Source organism: Astatotilapia calliptera, chromosome 19 (assembly GCF_900246225.1).
Source record: "Astatotilapia calliptera chromosome 19, fAstCal1.2, whole genome shotgun sequence".
Classification (NCBI taxonomy): domain Eukaryota; kingdom Metazoa; phylum Chordata; class Actinopteri; order Cichliformes; family Cichlidae; genus Astatotilapia; species Astatotilapia calliptera.
Window position 1 is genome coordinate 22,409,961 of NC_039320.1, and position 24,445 is coordinate 22,434,405.

At 42.4% G+C, this 24,445-nt stretch overlaps 2 protein-coding genes across 4 annotated transcripts in view; one reads left to right on the top strand and one right to left on the bottom strand.

Moving 5' to 3' along the window:
* tonsl (tonsoku-like, DNA repair protein) lies at positions 1 to 10,342 on the bottom strand. The gene is made up of 28 exons (XM_026151800.1): positions 10,034 to 10,342; positions 9,839 to 9,934; positions 8,700 to 8,842; positions 8,426 to 8,609; positions 8,213 to 8,342; positions 7,921 to 8,092; positions 7,708 to 7,822; positions 7,463 to 7,614; positions 7,185 to 7,337; positions 6,983 to 7,108; positions 6,672 to 6,870; positions 6,523 to 6,578; positions 6,342 to 6,431; positions 5,864 to 5,936; positions 5,630 to 5,793; positions 4,952 to 5,075; positions 4,615 to 4,853; positions 3,998 to 4,484; positions 3,712 to 3,917; positions 3,067 to 3,173; positions 2,782 to 2,938; positions 2,095 to 2,173; positions 1,699 to 2,006; positions 1,341 to 1,512; positions 1,067 to 1,242; positions 909 to 982; positions 656 to 789; positions 1 to 236 (listed from the first exon to the last, which is right to left on the bottom strand). The coding sequence occupies exons 1-28, from the start codon at positions 10,056 to 10,058 to the stop codon at positions 40 to 42; spliced, it is 4,338 nt and encodes a 1,445-aa protein (XP_026007585.1). The 5' UTR covers positions 10,059 to 10,342; the 3' UTR covers positions 1 to 39.
* Positions 8,819 to 24,445, top strand: part of LOC113011932 (gamma-aminobutyric acid receptor subunit rho-1-like) — a 21,492-nt gene continuing 5,865 nt past the window's right edge. The window contains exons 1-9 of one of the 3 annotated variants that reach the window (XM_026151802.1): positions 8,819 to 8,866; positions 13,955 to 14,164; positions 18,419 to 18,469; positions 18,557 to 18,663; positions 19,620 to 19,687; positions 20,952 to 21,175; positions 22,137 to 22,219; positions 22,490 to 22,630; positions 23,115 to 23,267. In XM_026151802.1, coding sequence (XP_026007587.1) covers positions 14,058 to 14,164; positions 18,419 to 18,469; positions 18,557 to 18,663; positions 19,620 to 19,687; positions 20,952 to 21,175; positions 22,137 to 22,219; positions 22,490 to 22,630; positions 23,115 to 23,267 — 934 coding nt within the window. In that variant the 5' untranslated portion in view covers positions 8,819 to 8,866; positions 13,955 to 14,057. Of the gene's footprint in view, positions 8,867 to 10,375; positions 10,439 to 10,734; positions 10,808 to 13,954; positions 14,165 to 18,418; positions 18,470 to 18,556; positions 18,664 to 19,619; positions 19,688 to 20,951; positions 21,176 to 22,136; positions 22,220 to 22,489; positions 22,631 to 23,114; positions 23,268 to 24,445 lie in introns of those variants that run through there. The other 2 variants (XM_026151804.1, XM_026151801.1) reach the window with 2 other exon arrangements.

Consider the following 24,445-nt stretch of genomic DNA (forward strand, 5'->3'; position numbering starts at 1 on the left):
TTCATTATTAATTATTTATTATGAACACACCTGCCACCCTCAAGTAGAGGTGGCAGAGAGGAGGCACTTGGAGTTTCGGTCGAGAAAGTGTCCGTGTGACTGAGTCCTGTCCCAGCTCTGCTTCAAGGTCTGTCGGTCCAGCTTGTTGAGGGTCTGAGAGCAAAGACGGATATCCTGGACCAGCTCTGACAAACTGTCCAGGTCTTGACTCTCCCAGGGGCCAGAGACCTGACAACCTGCAGGTTAAGCAACAAAGAATCATTTTATTTCATATCCATAATTTCCATTTTCCCCCCTATAAATATTTGACATCCAAATGTAGCCTGTTAGCTAGCGTTCAGCAATGTTTTCTGCTCCATAAAATGGAAAATTAATTCACAGCTAATCTTTTTTTTTTTTTTTTTTTTTAAATCTTTAAACCACACTTCTATATTGTAATGTCTGTGTGTGTAATCATCATGTAACACCTCTGTGCATACATACTAAATGTTCAAACTTAGAAATGCGTCAAAAGGAAACGCACTGATAGCAAGAAAGAAACTGTTGCCAAGTACAACTTTGCACAGGTGATAAAAAACATCAAAGAAATCCAAATTGTGAATTAGTGTGAAACTCCATGTCCATGGAGTATCTCCAAGTTCACACATATGCATACCTTCGAGGTTTAGAAGTGTCAGTGGTCGACGGGCCTCTCTGACAGACGCCAGGATGTTGTGAAGTCCCACTGATGTAACAGACGGATTTCCTGACAGATTCAGACTCACCAGTGTGGGACACGACGAGAGGCACCTGTGAAATAATAAGAAAAAGTCCAACAGGCCAGTAAAGAGTGACAATTTAAACAAAGGCAAAGCCCCACTAACATGAGTAATAACTGAGCCGTAGAAATGACGCCCGCACACACAAACCTCGCCAAGGTAGCTACGCTGCTGTCTGTCAGCCCATTTGCAGCCAGGCTGAGGTGGGTCAGAGAGCACTCGTCCTGCAAAAACACAAAAGTCTTAACCTGATTGCACAATTATATCTTTCGACAATAAATGACATTGCATGATTTTTGCGTGCACACCTGTGACAGGACTTTGGCGAGGTGTTCCAGTGCCGGGTAATCAGCAGGCCCTCTGCAGACAGCTGACAGGTCCACGTGTGTGAGGCAGTGGAGGGGCAGAGTCTTTAACACCAGCTCAAAGCCGGTGGAGCCCAGGGGATTGTGGGACAGGCACACTGCTTTCAAATGGCCTGTGCCTGAACGTTCAGAAGATGTAAAGTTAGTTGCAGTTTTGCTTATGGGTGGGAGTTCAGTGAAGCTTAAGGCTTCAGTCAGCTGCTTGTTAGAGAGTCACCTGTGAGCGCGCTGGCTAGCAGCAGTCGATGCTGCTGAAGGAAACGAGCAGTGAGGCCACAGGCCTGCAGAGACAGCTTGGCTAGCACAGGGCAGCAGGACAGCAGACAGGACAGAGACTCAGACACGCCGTCCCCCAGTGGGTTCATACTGAGGTCCAGCTCCTCCAGGCACTTTGAGAGGAAACGAGCAGAAAAAGCAAATGATCACGAGAGCCAATTCTCTCTGACAGATATCATTGATACGAATCACGTTAGCTTGTTATTAAGATCTAAGGTAGTTATTAAGAACAGAGGTAGTTAAATACAGGTTAGATGGTAAACCTGGAGCTGCCAGTATTGGCTAGCTGAGGCCCTTACCGGGAATGCAGGTGCACTCTGTCCCTTTAAAGCATTTACAGCCTTCTCCAGGCCGTCCCCTGTAATGCAGTTGGCAGAAATGTCCAGCAGCTGCAGACGAGGCATGGTGAGCGTTGTGGCAATCAGCTCAGGGAGAAGGTCGTCAGACATACGGTTGCCAGAAATTCGCAGCTCAGTGAGGCTGGCCTGAAGTTTTAGGGCACGGAGGAGCGGGCTGAGGGAAGAGGCGGCCAAACCGAGTCCGCACACTGACACGGAGAAACCCCGGTCCTGAACCTCACATAGCCGGGAGACACGCTTGTTCTCATCTACAGGTAGAAAGAGACGGTACTTCATAACAGAATACAAAAATGCACATGTGTGCGTTTTATAATGCATTTCCTCTGTGTTGCTCACCCACTGCCAGACTTTGACAGGCCTTCTTGTATCGCTCAGGGAGAGGAGGGAGATCCCACGAGCAAACTTCAGCCAGAACCTGCAATACAAACCCATCAGTTATCCTGCACTGGTGCAGGAAAGTGAAGCCAAGGATTCAATCCCAAAAACTGTGATTCCTTCAGTGTCTCCTGGAAGCTGGCTCCTAAAGCAAGTCAGCATCCAGTCTGGTAATAGAAATGGTTCTAATCTTTACAGTTTCTCAGATTGTTGTTTCTCAGGCAGCTTGTTAACATAGTCAGCCCTTCACCTTCTTACCAGAATCATACAGTCTAAAACCTGCATGCCTCATCTGGGTAAGAAAAACAAAGTCATTGTGGAAGGACCTAGAACCTGCATTCCTTCTATCAGTGATTTCAAAAAGACCTCTGTGTCTATGAGAAAGTCTATTTTATGAATTTGGGTCATACTGTGTCTAAGAAAAGGAGTATGCTCACTGGCTGACATGCAAGCTGTTTCACAGTCATAGCAGTCCTCTTGTCACTGTGTTTTGTTTTATTTTTTAAATCCAAGATAGCAACGGTGACAACATTTGCCTTAAAGACTCGTGATCAGACTTCATAAACCAATCACGGTAGTCTTCAGCATCTTTTAAATTGTCTGTGGTCCAAGTATGGTCACTTCTGGCTCTCCTCAGTGTCACCTCACCTCTTCATTTGTGTGCAGGACGGCCAGTAGCTGGTCCTGCGGGGAGAGCAGAGCGCCTTCTTTCTGCAGAGAGAGTCGAGGCAGGAGGCCACATTTCTGGTAGTAACGCTGAGCTGCCTGCTCACACAGCCACGACACAGAGCAGGAGTTGGCCTCACTGGGATGCAGAGCAATGGGAGGTGATTAAACAGAAATTAACAACAACAACAACAACAAAAAAATACTATACCAATCAGATTGGGATTTATTTTTATATACTGCTCAAACTTAAAACTTTTCACCGACCTTTGTGGAACTGGGATCAGGAAGACGTCTTCCTGAACCCGGACCCTCATTCTGATTGGTGGAGGAAGTGACGTGGGCATAGGAGCAGCCAAAGTTTGAGTTGGAGGCTAGAGTAAACAAAATAAAACATTCAAGCACTGTTAAAACATCTGTATTTAATGTCGTCAACTCTTAGTAGAAAGACAAAGCGGAGTCTGTGGAGGAATCAGAAAGTCTAAACATCAGGAAAGTAAAAGTTTGTCAGCTGATGCTACAAAACACCAAGGTATAACTATATATAAGATCCGAAATGAGCGATGTCATCTTTTACTCCTGACAAAGCCCACGGCATCCAGGCTGCAGAAATATGTAAAAACAGCTCCCCAGTTTTGATCAGCTCGCACTCATTTACGTCCACATTCATCACTGTTCAAATGAATCAGAAATGAAGACACATCATCTTTAACTTAGATCCCCTAGTGACACTGAATTATAGTTATTCTCTCACTGAGTGTGCATTTCCTGAATAATTCATGTGTAGTCTCACTCTGACTATCACCTTTTCACACTTGGAGTGACTTATTCACAATCACTGTGTTGTGTGTATTTCCTTAGTGTTACTCCATCCGTAACTAACAAACAGCAAAAGAGCATTCCACTTCTGACCTGAGCATGGATAAGGAGAGGTGGGGGCGGTGTGTCTGATCTCGAATCGTCATCTTCTGTAACAGTGGGACTGTGTGACCGGTTGACTTCTCTTCTCCCCAGTCTGGCCACACCTGGTATCTGAGTCATTTTGACCTGGTGAGGCTTCCCCAAGCTGTTCTTTCTCTGAGAGAGGCCTCTACTGGAGAGGGAGGAAACTGCAGATCCTGAAAGAAAAAGGGCACAACAAGCTACAAAACTGGCAAAACCAAGAAAAAGAAAAACCAAACAAATCCAGACTAATTACCTCTGCAGGTTGTGTCCAAGTTTAAATGCTTGTTTTGACTTCGAGCTGCAGAAGACGAAGCAGTTTCCTCTACTCTTGGCCCATTCTGCTCCATCCGAAGCCTCCGCTTTTTCTTCGGCTGGATCTCCACCAAATCGTCTTCCAACCAGTCATCAGCCAGATACTCGTCCTCGGGAACAAGAGCTGATTTGGTGCTGGAAGAAACGGCAGGTGTGCTGGAGAGCTGAGGCTGCGAGAGACCCTGGAGAAGTGTTTTGGCGCTGCCCAAGCCTCTGATGGCACTGTGGTACTCTTCTCGGGCAAACACAGACGGCGTAGAGGCCTGCCTGATGCCTTCCTGTCCTGAGGTGGGAACTGAGGCAGCTTCTTTGTTTGCAGGAGGTTCTTTCTGACTCTGAGCTGCTGGGAAACCTTGTCTAGGACGGACAGGACGGAGAGGACTAACCGGGGTGTCAGGCTCGCTGTCATCTGAGCTGCTGCTATTAATCTAAAAATATATATATTACACATCAAAGATCTGAAGAATTCTGCTTGTACAATATAGATGAATCTACTACACTTGTGAAAAGACATGATGTATTCTGTCTGTCCACACTGAAAGCATCATCAGACATTACCCCATACAGTACAGCAGCTTCTGTTCCCCTGGCTCTGTTCCGCTGTGTTGAGCCATTGGTCTGCCGCTGTTTGCGGCTGGCGCCTGACGCTTTCACCTCCGAGCTCCTGCTTCGCGGCCAGTCTTGGCGGGAGAAAGAGCCCCCTCCAGTGGACGAGAGTGGCTCAGAACTCTCCGCATCAAACAGCTGGCTGTCCTGCAGGGCATCAAAAGGCTTGGCCGGGGCCGGAGCTGCAGGCACTGTGGTCGGCAGAGATAAGTGAGAAACACGAGCGTTTGAAAGCAGGTATAAAAAGGCAGACCGAGGCTAACGCAGTGCAATGATGCAAGAGCTTCACCTCCTCCTGCTAGCGCCTTCCTCAGAAGTCTCTCTGTAGCAATACACTTCTGCCTGGTCTCATGATCCAGCTCCCTGCTGTAGGTCCTCTGCCACTGACGCAAGGTGTCCAAAGCAGTTTCACCCTGGTGGAGATAAAAATGTGAGATTAAGGCGCACAAGTTCAGCAGACTGGACTTTCTCCAAAGGAGGTGGGGGTGAATTCAATATTGCCAAACGAAAGCATGGTCCAGGATTTCATTCCTAACCAGAGTAACAGAAAGTAAAACTTTTATCAGAGAGATTCATAACTTTAAAAATATTTTTATAATCAGCCTCAGCAGCGAGAACCAGGAAAAACGAACACATTACTCTGATTTTAATCACCCTACAATTACAACCACTTTTTAAATAGATTTTTCCTCATCCAAGTATTAAGAACAGTCTTTATATTTAAAATGATGTTTGTCCAATAACTTTTGAACCTATGAAGACTGTGCACACTAACTGTATGTAAATCTTGTCAATGTGGTCAGTGTGACCCGTAAGTTTGTAACACTGTTAGGAAAGTCATCCATTAAAGTGTGGAAGACATGTTTGTTTTTTTAAAATAAAGAAGATATTTTACCGCCACCTTCTGCCAGCAAAGAAAATCCTGCTGAAATGGACTTTCAGGTTGAACACAGCCAAACACACAAACCTTGGAGTTGCGCAGTGTGACACAGGCCCCTCGTTCCACCAAGAGCCTTGTGACTTCTAAATTGCCACATGCGACGGCGTCGTGGAGAGGAGTCACACCCTCGCATAAAGGGCCACCGGGGTCGTTAACGTTAGCGCCGTGCTCCAAGAGCAGAGCCACGATATCTGCACGAAGAGCAGAGAAAGATGAGCGAGGGAGCGGGTGCAGTTTTCCAGAGACTCTGACAGAACTTACCATAGTGACCATGGTTGCAGGCTTCATGGAGGGGAGTCCAGCCACAGTAGTCCCTGGGGTTCACTGGGTGACCCTGATATGCAAAGAAACAAAAGCTTTCATCAGGCTCTTCGACGTTACAGATTCTGTCTGTACATTTTTTTTCCTCCATACAATCTTCATGAACACTCCTAATAAATCATTTATATTTGAGCCAATCGATGTTCTCATCAAACTGCATGATGCAGGGTTGTTGTTTTTTTTAAGGTGGTAAATATTTAAAAAACTCAGACAAGAAGTTCAAGTCCAAGAAGTTTGTTGCTGCACTTGTTCTGTTGAGTTAAGCAGAAAGCCTCAAGCCTGAACTGTTTATTATAGTGACCAACCATCAACGAGTGAATCAGTTTATATGTTGATGGTGCTCAACTTTATGTTTTCCCTCCTGATTCCAAGAGTTAAAAACTTATTGGATTAAAATAATGAATCATCTTCTTTATACCTGTTCTACCAGGTACTGGACCTGCTTCAGATTCCCATCTATGCATGCTCTGTGAAGAGACGTCTCTCCCTTCTCGTTCCGCTTGTTCCACTAAAGCAGAAAGACAGACACAAAAAAGGCCAAGAATGAAGATCTAAACCGCAGTCTACAAAGAAGAAATGACAACTCGCACATCGCTCACCCGTCCTGTTTTCCTCCTCCCTGACACCATCTTGTCATAACCCTCCAGATCATCGTCTACAAACCACATGAAAAGTAACGTGAATCAAAGCATCCCTCTGTATAGAGATGTCAGTGCTTTCCGGATAGAGTTACCCGCGCACATTTTACCTGAGTCTGAGAGGATGACATCACTGTCATCCAGCGGTTCGCTGTTCTCCATTTCCTCCTCCTCTTCCTCCTCACCATCACTCCCATCTGGATTCCAGCCCTCCGAAGCACACAGCTCCTGCAGCCTCGCCTCGGTGTTGTCAGCATCCGATGAGCCGCTTCGTCTCTGGGACGCCAGCCAGAGCCTCAACACGCGCTTCTGTGGAAGTCAATGTGCGTTTTGGTCGTGCATGATATTCATCACCGCGCCTTTACAAGACATCTTAAATTTCTGCTTAGTTTTCAACACAGCTGACTAATTTATCTCTCACCTGCAGTCTGGCCTGTCCAGACTCCTGAGCACAGCGTAAAGCTGTATTGTAGCTCCTCTCCACATCCTCCAAAGCACAGCCGCTCTCCTCCTGAGCTGCTGCGATGTTTAGCCACGTGCTACACTCCTGACGCGCACAAATATAAGTAATAAGTCACACATTCATGTCTACCACAGGGCAGACGGGTGAATTTGCAGATCACCTCTGTAGAGCTGCCCTGTCGTAACGCCAGCTCCTTTCTGTAGTGCTCCACTGACTTGCTGTGTTGTTTCAGGTCTGCGTAGGTGGCAGCCAGGGACACGTGGATGACAGCCAGCTCCCTGGCAGGCTTTCCCAACGCCTCAGCACCCTTTAGCTACACAACAAAACCAACACCGCTTTAGACAAGTCACATTTAGACTCTATGTTGCAACTATTAAAAAAAAAAAAAAGTGAAAAAAATGTGAGAATTAGCCATGTGACTCTTTTGATGCTTCTCACCTGAGCTTGATAAGCTTCCAGAGCTTTGCTGTAGCAGCCAACTTTACAGCAGAGATCCCCAAGCTGCTCTGCCAACTCGACAGCCTGATGGGAGCTGGGTTTTTTGCCCTGATCTTCCCCCAGCTCTTCCTCTAATTTACAGCCTCGGTCAGCTACGTGATAGGAAAGAAATACACTGTACCATCCATGCAGCTACAAGCAAGTAAAAAACAAAACAAAAAAAACATATCTAACCGTTCACTCACCATATTTGAAAGCTATCTTCACCGTCTGTCTGTCCAGCGGCTGCTGGGAACCCAGCAAGACCGCTTTCTTCAGAGATCGTCGCGCTGCTACAAAGTCACCCAGAGACAGCTGCACCTGTTAGCATCGCATGTTAAGAATTAAAGACACACATGCACTTCAAAACCTGCATGATCGCAACAGGAGAAAATAAGAGGATATGGTGGAGCTCGTACCTTGCCGATGCAGTGAAAGCACTCGCTCTCACTAAATTTGTCTTTAATCTTCCGGGCGCACTCTTTGGCCTGCTCTAAGCAGCGGACCGAATTAGAGCGTTGACCGTTACGGAAGTAGATGTTGCCCAGGTTAAAGTTTGCACGGTAGAGATCCTCCAGCAGCTGGCTCTTCCTTTACAGGGGAATAACGGCGATATCTCAGTTGACAGTTATACAAAATAAGCCGATTAAAAGCTGTCGATGAAAAAGATCGACATGCTTAGACGTGGAGCAAAGTTTAGGATGTTCTTACTCGGCAATAAATACACTTCGCCGGATGAACTCGCTGCAGCGTTTGTGCTCGCCCAGATGATCACAGACCAGACCCAGATTGAGGAAGAGACGCGCCTTCATCTCATTGATCTCTCGCTGTGGCACAGTCCCTGCAGCCAGGTAGAGGATTAGGAATAACGAAACAAAGAAATCGCCCATTATAAACCACTGGGACGATACAAACAGTACACACCTTCCAGCCGGTCATCCACAATGCCCAAGCTCTTCCTGAAGGCCTCCTCTGCTTCCTCCAAGCTCTTCCTCGATTGGTCCGTTTCATAACGGAAGAGGTAGGTCCGACCGATAGTGGCCAGCGCCCTTTGCTCTTCAGCATGATCTCTGACAGATCGAGCCAGGTCCAGGTGAAGACGCTGGTGCTGAAGAAGAGACACACATCCACTTATGCAGGTCCTAAACACCACTTGAATTAGAAGTTTATCACTTTGATAAAGCGTCAGTTTACTTACTTTTAAAGCTGCCTCAATGTTGCCCAACTCTGCAAAGCACTCTCCTATCTTACGATTGGCCACAGCTCGTCCAATCACATCAATTAACACTTCAGAGAGAGCCAACTCCTGCTGGTGCTCCCTAATGGCAGCCTGATAATCACCTGAGACACACATGAAGCAGAAAGGTAAATGTTACACTTTGCATGAGGAAGGCAAAAGAAAAAATTACACTGCAAACAAAATGTTGTTGGTATGAAAAAGCATATAAAGAATAAATGAATTACTAGACTGAATATCATTGCATCCTTTGCTCAAACTGTTTACGTTAATCAAAGTCATCAGATGAATTGTAGTGCAGCACATAACCTTGCAGTTTGCTCATTTCAGTTTAGTTTTTATTAGTTTCAGGGCTAATTTTAGATTTAATTATTATTGTATGGCGGGCACATGTCAGAGGCAGGATCCATACTGGTATCATAATGAAAGTAGAACTTTTTAAAAGCAGTTGGCTCACTGTGTTGTTGACATCCAGAATCTTAATAAACATGTACTTCAAAGCTTCATCAGGCAAGCTGTGATAAAAAATTTTTACCAAATAAATGCCAAAGCGTCCACTATTTATCGTTTATTGTTTTAGTTTTCCAAGTTCACAAAAATCATTAACTTTTTTCTACATTCTAGTTTTATCTTAGTTAATTTAAATGCTTTTCACATCTAGTTTTGGCTTTTAGTTAATAACCTTGATCGGCACCAGATGAAATTTGACTCACTTGAAGACAAAAGCATAAGAAAGCATATGAATGTAAAGCCTCTGAAATGTATCCCGTGATTAAACTCTACAGTGACACAGCTGTGTACTAAGAAGCAGCCATGGTCAAACTGGAAAATACTGAAATTCAAGTGGCTCCAGGTGGGAGTAAATATGCAAGTAATGGCACTTTTATCCACTTTTGAAAGATTGTTTTAGGAACACCTGCACAGTTATAAAGTAAAGGGACAAAAATTATTAGAAAAATCAAGATTATTCGAGAGTGTTGGTGATCTATAAGACATGGTGACGCTGTGACAGGAAGAGCGGAGAATCAAAAACAATCCATAACTGCAGTACTCGCAGTGCTAAAATAACACAGTGCTGATATTGGGCAGACTATACACACCGCTCCTGGACAGCAGCTCTCCTAGCTGATTACAGATGTTGGCTTCCTCCTTTAAGTTGTTGCTGCTCTGGGCTTTGCTCTTTGCTTTCTGCAGCTCTGCAAACAATCGAGATGTAACAGTTACTTAATTTTAATAGTCACATAACAATAGCCGTTAAACGTGCCCAAAAAACGTAAACTGAAAGCGGTACTTACGTTTAATTTCCCGTGAAACACTCATCTCGATTCAGCTCTCAGTGCTAGCACTTTTTTCCAGCTGGTAGTAAACGACAACCCAGCGCGCCTCCCTTTAGCTTAGCTTCAACTCGAAACCGACCAAAACAAACCTTTAGTTCATTTTCACCGGAGCACGTCTGTGACTGTGTAGCAGTGTTTAAGCTAACCTTTATGCAACCGATCGTGGTTGATATCATAGAAACATATTCAAGACTTCAATATCCAAGTAGCTGTTTTAGCTTTGAGCTCTCAGTAAACTTTACAATACCGCGCCAGGACTGCGTCAACCAATGACTAAGCTACAATATTAGCATGATTTAACCCTCATCGTTGCCTCTCAGGCACAAATCCAGCCCATCGTACTCTAAAGGAAGGCGTTAACAGGTGGGAAATGCAGTCCAGATCACCTTTAAGATTTTAACAGAGGACACATGACTTGACATTTTGCATAAAGTGTGAGAAAACGGGCACGCTGTCAGTCTGACAGACTAAATTCAGGGCAAAATTGAGCAAAAATTGAAACGGCGATTATTCATTGGCTAAGGCTAGAGTGTGACGGAGCTGCAGCGCAGGGAAAAAAGAAAAAGGGCTCAAACCCAGCACTCATAGGCACAGCGTAAACACGTGGGAGTGTTTTAAGAGCTTCTGGCTACATTAAGGCACAGATGTTGCAGCCAGCACAGGAGCTTAATGCTGTGTGTGACCGGTGCACGGCGACCTCTTGTATGTGGGTCGAGTAGAGGGGTAGAACAGGTAAGATACCCTGTAATCCCCTGTGCCAGTTTGGAAGAAAATCACTTATTGTGAAAGTCTGTGCAACAAGGGGCTTTAAAATAGCAATTTGACCCATATTTCACTGATATTTTTAGTTTGATAGTTTTGCTTTTGGTGTTATTACTCTGTTTGTGCCATGGGAACGAAGACGATTTCCACAATAAATAAATAACAGTTTAAAAATATGTCAGCCCCTCATGACGCAAAATAGATGTCATACTACAGATTAACATATTCCAGTCTTTCAATATCAGTTTTAACAGGGACTGACACTCATGGATGCTATATTAATGCAACAAAAACAAATTATTATAAATAATTGCTTTATTGAGAATGCGGAAGACACATTAGTGATTTTGTTACGGAAGTTGAAATGATGATGCATTCTTATTGTTGTTTGGAGAATGTGCGCCACTCCTGTCTGGCAGTGTGTATGGTTCAGGATCCATCATCTTGCTGTACACATCAAAGAATCTCAGCTTCCTTAGGAAACAGAGCCTTCTCATCCTACCCTTTTTTGTTGTTGTTGTCAATGTAGATGCCCGGGTTCTTGTACTCCCCCACAACATCAACATTCTGTCCCAGGATAGACACGAGTCGTGTAGCCGTCCTCTTCATACTGACGTCGATCACTATTTTTAGTGCTCTGTACTCCTCCTCCTCCTGCCCATCACTAATATTTCCAACCACTGCTGAATTGTCAGAGTATTTCTGTAGATGGCATGACCTGGAGTTGTGCTAAAAGTTTGAGGTGCACAACGTGAGTAGCAATGGAGACGCCGCAGGCCCCTGTGTAGCTCCTATACTGCTCAGTCTCACATACCGCAGCCTGTCTGTCAGGTAATCAGTAATCGATGAGATGATGGACATGTCTGCTTATGTTTTATGTATTTACTCTATCACTAGCAGCAGCTTAAATCATATTAAATGCACCTGAGAAATCAAAAATTGGCAATCCTCACAATGCAGTTACTATCTGGATGGGAGTAAGCTTTCAGCAGCATGTAGATGATTGCATCACCCACTCCTGGATTTGATCTGAATTTGAACTGCAGAGGGTTGTGTGTGTGTGTGTGTGTGTGTGTGTGTGTGTATGTTTGTGTGTTTTGTTTTTACTCCCCCTTCCCTTGTGCTAAAAAAAACATCTTTTTGACACATAAGAAACATTTTAATGGCCTTAACTCTTTATGGCACCATGTTTCAAAGTGCAAAAATGATTCTATACGGCAGATATGCAGCTTTTTATAAATGTCATCATATTTGCAGATAGGGTTAGGGTTAGACATCACTCATTAACTAATCACTATGTCATGCCTATTATTGGGTTATCAGGTCCGTAATCACAGATATATTTGTACTGCTATACATGTTGGATAATAACTGAAAAGAAGTAGTAAAGATGTAGAAGTGATATACACAGAAACCGTCCCACTGAGCCTTGTAATTGAATTTTATGGAAAAATCAGAGCTTTGATAATGAACTGAAAGATGCATCTTTAATGCATTGCCATGCTGTGCTAAAACTTCAGAACCACTAAGAAAAACTTTGACAGAAAGTCTTAAGTGTGTCTTCCGGGACTAAAGAACTATTTCTCCAGCGCTGGCTGACTTTATTATTCAGCTTCTAACATGGCTCTGTTAAAACACAAATATGAACCAAAGAGTCACAGCAATTAGCCCAATAATCGGATTTTCTCCGCTGACGAGCAGCGATGTTTTTTCATCTTTTCCAAAATTTGGTGTGAACTCACTCTTTAAAAACCTCGCAGAATATAATAACAGCGATTTAAAAAGAAATCAAAATTCTGATCGTGCTTTTAAGCTGTAATTTGATTCAAGCTTAACTAGAAGGATGGATTTTATTGGTTTTTAGTGTTGTATGCCTGGGTGTTGATTGTCTGTGTCAGTTTTTGCAGCAGGTAGCTGATGCATTTGCTCGGTCAGCACTACTACTGTAAAAAAATGAATAAATACAAATCTGTAAATCTCAAACAAACCATGCTTAACATTACTTACACCAATTTTTAGATTGACGTAGATGGAGCTAACCCAAATTCGTGATCTTATAATCCAACTGTTCAGAGTGCCAAAAGGGGGGAAAAAAAGAAAAGGGGACACATGTCCGGGCGGATGTTGACGTCAGCGGTGAGGCCTTTTTTTGACTGGCTCACTCGGACAGCACGTTTTGACAGATAAATAGCGATGCAGCCGCACGTGTGTTGCTAAACTGAATAAACACAAGCACTGAACTTCCAGCTGGCTTCATTTTTTTTGAAGACGATTGATGCTTAGACTTAATGTTGTATGCTGTCATTACCAGATACGTGTAGTGTTTATATTTATTATCATTAAGAAAATACATAGGACCAAATCACTGATTGTAAACATGGTAAATAATAAAAATATAATTAGCTTTACTGATATAATATATTTAGTATTATATATAACCTGAAGGATGTGGATTTAAAGTTTCCTTGTTGAGGAACTCTGTTGGCATCGTTACTGCTGGATCTGGCAACACATCTACCTGTGTAATTATTTTTTGGGGAAATCCAAAAATATTCCCATATCTGTGTCTCTTGAAAAAATAAATAAATAAATAAATAAATAAATAAATAAATATATATATATCACCACAGCAGGATGGAAGATAATCACTCACCCGTCATGAAACCTCATAAAATCCTGCAAAAAGCATCAAGCAGAAATGCATTTTTGGAAAAGTGTCAAAATCAGACTCCAGCACCAGAAGGAGCTGGTAAGCCTCAGAGCTTCTTCATTCTCAGCTTCTATGCCTCTGTATCTCTGAAGCTTGACCTTACAAATGAGCACACTGCATCACTGTGAGAATTGGTGTTTCTGGGCGGTGCAAAGTGGAGTAGAGCACATCAGAGTGCAGGGTATCTGAGAGCAGCAGAGCACAGAGAGGCAGGCACATCCGCCGCTGGAGGGATCAAATCTGTACCATCTGACGCTCAAGGATTTATGGGTTTAGTCAAAATTGCTTTTCCCACTGTGCAGATTAAGCACCGTAGGATGTTTTCTACTCAGGCCGTAGAATAGCCCAGTGTGCTGCTGTCGCCGCCGCTGCTTCTCTTGCTGTTTTTCTCCTTCTTATCGGCTCAGGCGCTGGAGAAGGGAATGTATCAGGAAGGCAGAGTGCTCCGAACCCAGGAGGGGAGTGGATTCTGATTGACAGGAGAGGTCCGTCCTCTGGGGAATGTGAACCATGCAGGTGGATGCGGCGTTTGTGCTCTTCTGTGTTTGGCTGGCGGGCGCAGCTGGGAAGATGGTTCAGTCGAGAGGTCACAAGCTGGAAACCTACAAACAAAGCAGGTAACAGCAACAAGGTGTTGAATATATAGGGCTTTTTAAAAAACTGATTGCATTGCCTCAGCAGGATTCAACTGAATCATTTATTGGAAGATGTGCACAGAAACCGATCTGCAGAAGTTTCTAGTTTTTCATTAAGAACTTCATTTTATTCTAGTTCATTTTTCTTTTGTTTTAGGTGCACACAGTGTTGTCCACTGTTTCCTGTGTCACCTGTGCCGCTCCCTCCCCCCTTTGAAAATAGATTTTTTTTTTCAGACAGCAGATTGGAGAGAGGATAGAGTGGGAGACCTAAATCCCCACATCTATTTATGTATTGTTGGTGAATGCTGTGTTCTCTTGCCCCGCAAATGCTGCAGATCAGTTAATGACCGTTTTTCCCTACCGGCAGCAGTTGTAGTCAATTTCATTTTCAGGTGATTATTTAGGCTAATTGCTGCCTTGTCAATGCACCTATTGGATTAGACTTTTACCCCCCACTCTCCACCCCACTACCACCTTTTTTTTTAGGACTGAACTAGATGTGGGAGTCAATAAAGTCGCTTCATTTCTGCACAGTATTGATCAAACAGGCTCTGACATCAGTGATTTAAACGGCAGGGATTTTTTTTTTGTTTTTTGCAGTTTGACTGTGTAGCATAGCTGAAGAAAGGTGACCTTCACACTACAAAACATAAACACTAAAATCAAAATTGAGCCACAGGAGGTTGATCTTTTAATCTTTGAATGTAGTTTCCAATCCGATGTCAGGTATTTAGAAAGCAGAATATCTTAATGTTATCAAAAAGAATATAATTTTAAAGATATTTTACAGACAAAGTAAGGCTCTAAGTAACAATTAAAGAAATGACCAAAATGAAGAAATGAAAGAATGACCTGGAAAAAAAAAGTAATTAATTTTGGCAATATACTTGGAGATTATAAACCTGTCAGTGAAGTACCTGATTAATTCACATGTTGGTTTAGCTCCACTGAGAGTATTTCATGTTTTTATCAGTATGCAAATATAGAGGTACAGGTGTTTATTACACTTCAGATACACTTGAACTGGACTGAATCACGTTGGTGGGAAATAAACAAAGTATCATACACTTTGACAAAATGTTACCATTTTTTTTTCACTCATTAATTTCAAATGAAAGCACAAAAAAAAAGAGATTGTATCAAAATTCTGAAATATGTTCGTCATGTATTTGAAAAGCAACAGTTTAAATTTCCGGCAAAAGTGTTTCAAATGAGCAGAGTGTGATTATATCTTCAAGTGGCTTCTTTGGTGAAATATGCCAACAGCCCACTCAGTAGCAGAAAAAATACTCAGTTTGCTATTTCGTGAGATTTCGTAACACATTTTGAAGCTGAATATGTTAAAGACCTTTTGTAAATAATGGCTAGAATATTAATAATTATTGAAATTATGATATCGGTTGATTAAGTCATTCTATCAGCTCTACTACAAGATTATTTGCACACTTTCAGATGGTGTTAAAACCCAATGAAAGCAAGACTCTGATCAGCGCACAACCCTGACATTTTTGCAAATAAATGCACTTTTCCCCATAAATAACCAGTGCAGATTGGCCTGTTCCAGTGTAGCTTTTACAAATAAATGCTTTTCTTGTAGAATATATGCAAATAATTCAACTTTAGCCTAGAGCTGCCCCAGCTGAGAAACTGTATTTGCTTTAATCTCTGGTAAAGATAAGATTTAACCAAGCGGCAAAGTGCAAAACTGTACGCTATCAGCGTTGAATGATTTGCATCCACTTAATATTTTCAACAAAGCCTATCAAACCATAATCCCCCAGCCTTTAGATACAGTATCAATTTTTCATGCTATAACTGGTGATATTTATAGATCAGAGCTGATGCCAAACAGCAATCGGCTCTCCATTAAAACTGAGTGAAATAAACAAGCTTGACGTGATGTATCTGCTGGTCTTTGATACACCTAGTAGTCCTTAGGTTTAAAGGATAGTAAGCGAGCGTGTGTGATGCTATTGGAGGCAGTGTCTGCTGCCTCTTTAGATGTAAACAAGCCACGATGAAATTCCAGTCATTTAAAGTGATCCTCTGAGCCCCGAGATGATTAAGAAGATCATTAAGCACAAGAGGAGCACAATCGTAATCGTCTGTGGAAAATCTGGAAAAAGACAGGAAGCACAACTGGCTCAAAGCCGCTGCATAATCTTTAAATGCCAGTGTCGTCTTCTTTATCACATCTGTGTTTCGCTGTTTGTTGTTTTCTTCCCGAACTTGTTAAAAGTCCTCTCGCATCAGTCCTCTCTCTGCTCTGACATGCACAGCCTGTGAATACAAATCAAATGTAAATCTCTCATTTCTCTTCTAGCATGGGAAGGGGGGGGGGGGGGGGGTGCAGGGAGGGGGATCACATATGCGTATTTAGAAATCAAACCCTTTCTCCCTGTGTTTCTCATCACTCCACTCCTCTTCTCTTGAGTGTGAAATCGCAGAAGCGTCTGTGCGCTGCTGGCGTGGGCTGTGGGGGAGCGTTAACTGTTTTACTTTCTTCACTCGCCGCCTTGAGGAGGATGAGCTGCGGGTTGGGGAGAGGGGGGAGGATTTGTGTAGGACAGCAGAGTCAAGAAAAGATCTGAGGAAAAACCTTCATGAGGTTTAAAGGATCAATTTTAATGGTCGCTCTGATGATTCCTTGGAAAGAAAAAAATTTAATGAGAAAAAAGAATCACTCCTTGCCGCACAAAGACAAAATTTAGTTGCTACATGCTTGGTTAAAGCTGACTGGTTGGGCTTTTTTAAAAATGTTTTAATATTCTAGAAATTCAGCTTATACGTGCATAACTGTTAGCAAATTAGCCTATTAGCCAAGAGTAAAGCGGTTCATTTCTGTGACGTTAGCAGCAAATGTTCAGTAGTTGTTGTGAAGCTTTTTTCAAATGTAAATGAACGAATCGTTCTATAAACTTTGAACGCCCTCTTCTTTACTTTAATGTTTCGTTCTGCTTTCTGCCCTCGTGGACCGGCATACATAAATGTGTCCAGATCAACCGCCACGCAAATATGGCCCATTAACCCTCATGCAGACTCTGCAGTGACGTGCGTACACGAGCCCGCGGCGGCAGAAAACATAAAAAGAAAAACATTTGAAAAAGCAAACAATGTGGGGCCATAGAGCAGAGCAGTGTGCAGACAGGCTGTGTGGCGTAGGCAGGCAGAGAAAGGATTGGAGAGGCATTTCTGCCAAGAGGATTAGGAACCAGCTGCTGGATAGACGCACACGAGGAGGGCCCAGCACCCGTTGCCCATGAAAGCGCTGGAGCCAGCAGCGATGGAAACCCTCTTCTCACTGTTTCATTTTGCTCTTGTGCTCTCTCTGCTTTGTGTTTCTCCTCCATCTCTCTCTCTCTTCCTCTGTGGTATTTCCTTAATGCACGTCTGTAGTTGTCACAGGGATTTGGCTCTCTGTCTGTCACAGCATGCTCTACTCTATTAATCCATTTTATGCTTTTTTGGAGTTTATCATTCTCTCGCTGTGTGTGTGTGTTTGTGCGGACTGAATATGCTGCCTGAAAGACATTTATACAGAGGCAGCCCTCTTGAAAAGTGACACCAGAAAAGAGCTGGATTGCTCTAAATTGGATGTGATGGGCATTATTTGCCCTCATGTGATTTGTGGATGAAATGTGCCTGACGTAACCGGATGTACTACATCTCCTTAGGAATGGAGAATGTTCAAAACAACACGTGAGAGCAGCATAGATTTAGGCTGGGGGTGGGGTGCAGGGACAGATGGTTTTCATTATTGGCTCGTTATTTTTTTTTAATCTGTAAAAAAAAAAGTGAGCCGAAATTCATTATTACAGACACCAAGGCGAAATGTTTTGCTTTTCTTTGTCACCCATATTTAAAAGCAGTTATTTACAACAGACAAACCTTAAAAAATCTCCACACGATTAAAAAGCAAATCTAGAAAAATATACCCAGGGTGCTTTTCTGCTTGTCTGCCTCTTGGTATTCAATATTCAAACACAGTTTCTGCTGTATTTGGCCTTTGATCATCCCAGACTCTGAATAAAAAATAGTATTCGAAAGTAACCTACAGAAACGCCACGAAGCATTCCTCAGTGTATTCAAATAAATATGTGAATTTACAACCAACAAAAAAAGGAAAAGGTTGAATTTCTAAGGTAAAACAAAAGAAAGCATCACAATATCTTTGATTAAAGCTCTGCTGCGTTGTAAGGTGGTCTCATTTGCATATCTATTTTAATGGAACAGGTTGCGAAGAGACGCCAGGATGGATGGCGGAGGAGGTCACAAAACTGGAAGGTAAGTTGTACAAGTCTTTTCTGGGTTATATTCAGCATTCAAATCTGTGTAACAACATGTTTATTGTGCATTTATTATTTTTTCCAGCCCAATTTACAAGCGAAGCCCAGACATGACAAAATCTCTGATGACAAAATCCGAGCAGCTCCTGAGAATAGACGACCACGATTTCACCATGAGGCCAGCGTTTGGAGGTCAGAAGCTCTTAATTAATTAGGAAAGAAAAAGAGATAACATTAGCATCCTTGTGGATCAAGTGCAGCTGAATACGATCTGTGCGGCTTCCTTGTGAGCGTTAAGCTCTTGACTGACAACCTCCTTTCAAGTTGTGCGAGAGTTTCCTTTTCCAGTTCAGTGCTTCACAACACCAGAGTGTTAACACATTTCCTTTCGCTTCCCTGCGTGTTAGAGGGATTTGATGTCAGCTTTCTTTAGGATTATGTTGAAATAAAGGCACACAGGCTTTTGTTTCAGAAAATACACTAAGTAGTAATGTTTTTATGTATTTTTTAGCTCTCTTTATGCATCTGTCTGTCGAGATAATATGAGAGTGCCCTATTTAACCAAAAAAGTAAATAAATTAAAAAAAGAAGAAGGAAGCCACGTGCTGTTTTTTTTGTCAGAGCGCTTTTAATCACACAACAATCTGCTGCTGCTGAAAACAACACCAGATGACCCCTCGCTGAATCCTTTTTGGCGGTGTCCGAGTTTAACCAGCAGGTACATCTAGAAGGGAAAGCTAGCGCTGTATTTTACTCACCGCCGGATCCGCTTTGAGCCGTTATTATGACCTGATTGTATCTGTGCGCTGGTGGAGGATGATCGTGGTGATGCAGAGTACAAAGGCTGAAATAGGTCAAAAGAAGAAATCGGAGCCAAACTGTAACCATCATGTCATGAGCGGCTGCTCTGTGTGTGTGAGATCACGGTTCCTGTCAGAAGCTGCATTTCTGCAATAAAAAAAAATGGTGGTGGGTGCTGTCACATCCATAAGCAGGCAGAAAAAACAAACCATGTCCTTGCCTATTTCGATTAGTGCATTCATTTTTCTTTAGGACTTTTTGCTTGTAGTAAGTCATCTTTACTTTTTGCTTGCTGAAAAATAATGTCAGCACTAATGCATTTCTTATATGATGCCATTTTCCTTCAGGTCCTCCAATTCCTGTTGGTGTAGATGTTCAGGTTGAAAGTCTGGATACCATCTCAGAGGTGGACATGGTAAGTGTGATGCTGCACAATGCAGTGGTCAGCTGTTATAGCGAGTGCAGTTTTAAGGTAGGTGCACTTTGGCCCCTGTCTTTGCAGAGGAAAACAACTACTGTTCGTCTTCCATAAGAGCAGACTTATTTTTATTCATGGCCATGGTTCAGGGGGTTGGGAAGCTCATCTTGTAACTGAAAGGCTGCCGGTTCGTTCCCCAGCTCTGTCTGTCTTGGTTGTTGTGTCCTTGGGCAAGACACTTCACCTACCGCCTACTGGTGTTGGCCAGAGGGGTCGATGGCGCGATATGGCAGCCTCGCTTCTGTCAGTCTGCCCCAGGGCAGCTGTGGCTACAACTGTAGCTCGCCTCCACCAGTGTGTGAATGTGAGAGTGACTGAATAGTGGAATTGTAAAGCGCTTGGAGGGTCTCAAAAAGCGCTATATAAATGCAATCCATTATTATTATTATTTTTGCTGCTTTCTGTTTCTTGGCAGCATAATTTCAAGGAGAAATATTGCAGTGCTGTTATTTAAAACTTTTAATCTTGTTAACACGTCCTATTTTTCACACGCTAGTCTCGTCAGGAGTTTAAAAAAGAATAGCAGTCTATGCCACGGCTGAGTATTTCCTGGGTGACGTGAGCGTTAATGACTCTCATCACAACTTCTGAGCCAGTGTTTGAGCAGCTTTAGCACTTCTCTTTTGTCATAGATGGCGATGAGGAACACTAGCAACACCTCATCAACCTCATGAGTGTGAATATTGCTGTTCCTTTAGAATAACATTAAAAGCATACCATTACATTGTGCCATTCTCATATCTAAACCCTCTACAATTCTCTCCTCTTCTTTAGAATTGTTTTCTACTCAAACATATGAACATAAGCCTTAATTACACCTTAATTACTGCAGTATTAGAACTTGCCATTTCTTAACTCCGTTTAAGGAAGTTTTACTGAGTTTGATGAAGGCAGGTGAGATGATAAGGCACAAATTAAATGAATACTCACTTTTTCATTTTAACTCAAGAGTCCATGGATTTATTTTGTGACCTTTATGTTGGGAAACATTGGACTAAACCACGTAAACTGTCCATAAAGTAGTGACCAACACACTGATCGTCATTATTATCAGTCAAACAGCATCATAACTTACCTTTTCCCAGGGGACACAAGATTGAATGCGAATGCTAGACTTTTTTTTGCAAAGCACGACATATAGTTTATAATAAAGTGAAGATCCGAATACTTTATAACACTCTCGTTTCTTTCTCCCTTGCAGGACTTTACCATGACGCTGTACCTGCGTCATTACTGGAAGGACGAGCGGCTTTCCTTTCCAAGCACCAACAACCAGAGCATGACCTTCGACAGTCGCCTGGTGAAGAAAATTTGGGTTCCTGACATGTTCTTTGTTCACTCTAAGCGCTCTTTCATCCACGACACCACCACCGACAACGTCATGCTGAGGGTTTATCCTGACGGCAATGTGCTCTACAGTCTCAGGTAAACCGCACTGCGTGTCTTAACATGGCAAAGAAAGACTCGCTCACTCTGAGAGCTTTTAACCCTGAAAGTGCTTTTCGCAAGCACTTTATATTTAATAGGCACAGTGAAAGGAAGGCTTAATGAAAATTATGAAAACCACCACAATATAAAAAGGTTTCATTCCAAAAAGAGAGAAACAAAACAACCTTAAAACACACAACCATACAAAAATCTCTAAAAAGGTCGCCTTTGATTTCCTGTGTGGAACATCACAGCAGGTCCATCAGCATTTCGTGGAACAGCATTTGATTATTCTAATCAGCGTGGCAGAGTGGAGGGGAGAAGTCAAGTCATTTTTTAACCTCTATTCAATCAGGAAAGTCATTTCTAAACCCGTTTGTGTTCCAGTGACGCTGTGGCATAAGGACACTTGATTAAAATTGGAGAAAACAAGTGTGAGAGTGGATAGAACTCAAACAACCCTCCAGTGGGAGACTGTATAACATAGGTGTCCAAATTTGGCCCGCAGCCTAATTACATTTGGCCTGCGAAGCCATACCAAATTACTATTAGAGCTGGCCTACTGGTGTTATACAGGTAATATATATATTGTTTAGTATTAAGCTTTGCTTGTTCCATATTCAGCTTTCCAGCAAAACGTGTTTGAGTCCATAAGAAAAGATTCATTCTTATATCTGGAGGAATAAATATATTTCAATAAATATTAACGTTAGCCCGCAACTTTGTATTTGTGTATTTGAGTTTGACACCCCTGCTGTATAAGAAGGGACCTGGAAAAAAACCCATCTTTAATAATGCTCTTTCAAAAACGGCTATATAAAAGGGACACGTCAAGTCAGAGTCTCATTATGATGCACAAAAGAACCAGCCTGAGTTTGAACTTTAGAAACCTGCATAAGGAGATTTTTGAAGCTGACATTCCTGCTCCTCTGATGTGTCCTGCCTGTTTTCCCTGCAGAGTCACAGTCACTGCTATGTGCAACATGGATCTCAGCCGCTTTCCCCTGGACACCCAAACCTGCTCGCTGGAGATTGAGAGCTGTGAGTGAATTGAACAGAATCTGGCCAAACATGTTTGTCAGACACACCTCTTATTTTCTCTGGGAATCTTTTCTCTTCATTTTCTAATTCTTTTCCCATAACTTCACCAGTCCTAAGTCTGGGAAAGTCCTAGGATTGTAATTGAAACTCTCAGCATCTACGAGAAGCTACTGGGGCTTTGGATTCGGCACCTTTGTCGTGTTTCTTCTGTTTTTTTCTTCGGACCTACGTTATCTGTCCTGATTTGGCTTGTTCACATTTCCTCTGCAGATGCGTACACAGATGACGACCTGATGCTTTACTGGAAGAAAGGAAACGAATCCCTGAACACAGACGACAGAATATCTCTGTCCCAGTTCCTCATCCAGAAATTTCACACCACCACCAAGCTGGCTTTCTACAGCAGCACAGGTACCGTAATCCACAACCCGCCTACTTCTAAGTCAGACACCGAAATCCAACCGATTATGTAAATGCGACAAACGCGCGCGTAATGCATGCAAAACTAAATCACAATTGAATTAAAACTTCAATAATTCTAATTTCCCTTTGTAAGTCTTTTTCAGCTAAAGGATCAAATCTTCCATACAAGAAAACGGTGTCCGTTGAATTATAAACCAAAACGACTACACTAATATTTTATCCTTACTACGAAACAAAATGAATCAGACTCCTGCCAACTACTTGCATGCTGCTAGAAAGCCACACTGAGAGCCTGGCAGCCTTTTGATTATCATATGTCACTTTTCAGAGCAACCTGAAGCATAAAAGGGATTTGGTGTCCTATCATTCTTTGCCAGAATAGCTGAGAACCTCTGCTTAAAGTACTGATATGGTATATATGCCAGCCAGCGTATGACAATGTGTGAATAATGGTGATATTTCTTTTTCCTAGGCTGGTACAATCGTTTGTACATCCACTTCACCCTGCGGCGCCACATATTCTTCTTCCTGCTGCAGACTTACTTCCCTGCTACTCTCATGGTTATGCTCTCCTGGGTGTCGTTCTGGATTGACCGAAGGGCTGTCCCCGCCAGGGTACCGCTAGGTACGCCGTGCTACTTAAATCAACTATTATTTTACCTTACTTTTATTTTAATTAGACATGAAAAATACTGAGCTCTATCCCACATTTATGAAACTGATTATTTAAACTGACATAAAATAAAGAACAATGAACAGCACCTAATAAACTGCAAAATACAAATGAACACACTAGATTATATATTAATACAGTAATTTAGATCATTCCAGAAATCCAATGAAATTATCTTCATTTCTTGCCATATTACCACCGAGTGAGATAAAGCTCAAAAATGAACGATGAAGTAAATCAATATGTGGGGTTGTTTTGGTTTTTTTTTCATGTTTATAGTGCTGTGCAAAAGACTTGAGCCACCTTTCCTTTCTTTATTTTTTGCTTCAAACGAGTCAGACTTTCTCGTAACTCTCTTGAGCACTTGGGACATTTTTTTAAAATTCCTTGTGTTTGAACATTTTCAGAGGAATGTTTTGTTGTTTGTTGAGCTGCTTTACAATGACCAGTTTTATATCTTCAGGCACGTTGTTACTAGCAGCAAAAACACATTTGTTCCCATTTATTTAACCGAGCCTTTGAAAAATCTCCATAAGATAAGACAGCTTGACATGCATTGAATAGTATCTTTTGCACCAACCAAGTCTTTCCCAAAGAGCTAACTGGTGGAAACTTGGCTGACCTTGGCATTATGTGCAGTGTGTCCTTAAAAAATGTGAGGACAGAAAAGAAGACGTGAAAGGCCTAAAAAGCTATCTACAGTAGTGATGTGCGATACCACTGATTTCCTTTCCGATCCGATACCAAGTAAAATTCAGGGTGGTATCAGCGATACTGATCCGATACCGATACTCTGTACAAAAACTTAATGTTTCATTGCATTTCATAATACAATATATAATTGTATTATGTAATTGTAATAATAACATAACCATATTGCTTCATAATGATTAGAGGACATCAGACAACTTGTTTTTATTGCTTAATAATGCAGAATAATCATATAGAAATAAAAAAAACTGACGTTGTGCGCCATTTGAACATGTTGCCTGCCTGCAGCACTAAAGGACTCTGCGAGAGATGTCTGTCTCGCCCTAGCAGCACCTGTCCCTGTCCTCCTCTTCAGTTCGCCTCAACATAAGCTTATCATATTCTGTGATGTGATTTACTCCGAGGTGTTTGACGAGGTC

What these genes read in the sequence shown, in the direction of transcription:
- tonsl (XM_026151800.1), bottom strand. Translation starts at nt 10,058, where the DNA reads ATGAGTGTTTCACGGGAAATTAAAC. An exon ending in GAAGATAGCTTTCAAATATG is followed by an intron (nt 7,615 to 7,707) that starts GTGAGTGAACGG and finishes CCTATCACGTAG; the next exon opens with CTGACCGAGGCTGTAAATTA. An exon ending in TCCAGTACCTGGTAGAACAG is followed by an intron (nt 5,937 to 6,341) that starts GTATAAAGAAGA and finishes TTTGCATATCAG; the next exon opens with GGTCACCCAGTGAACCCCAG.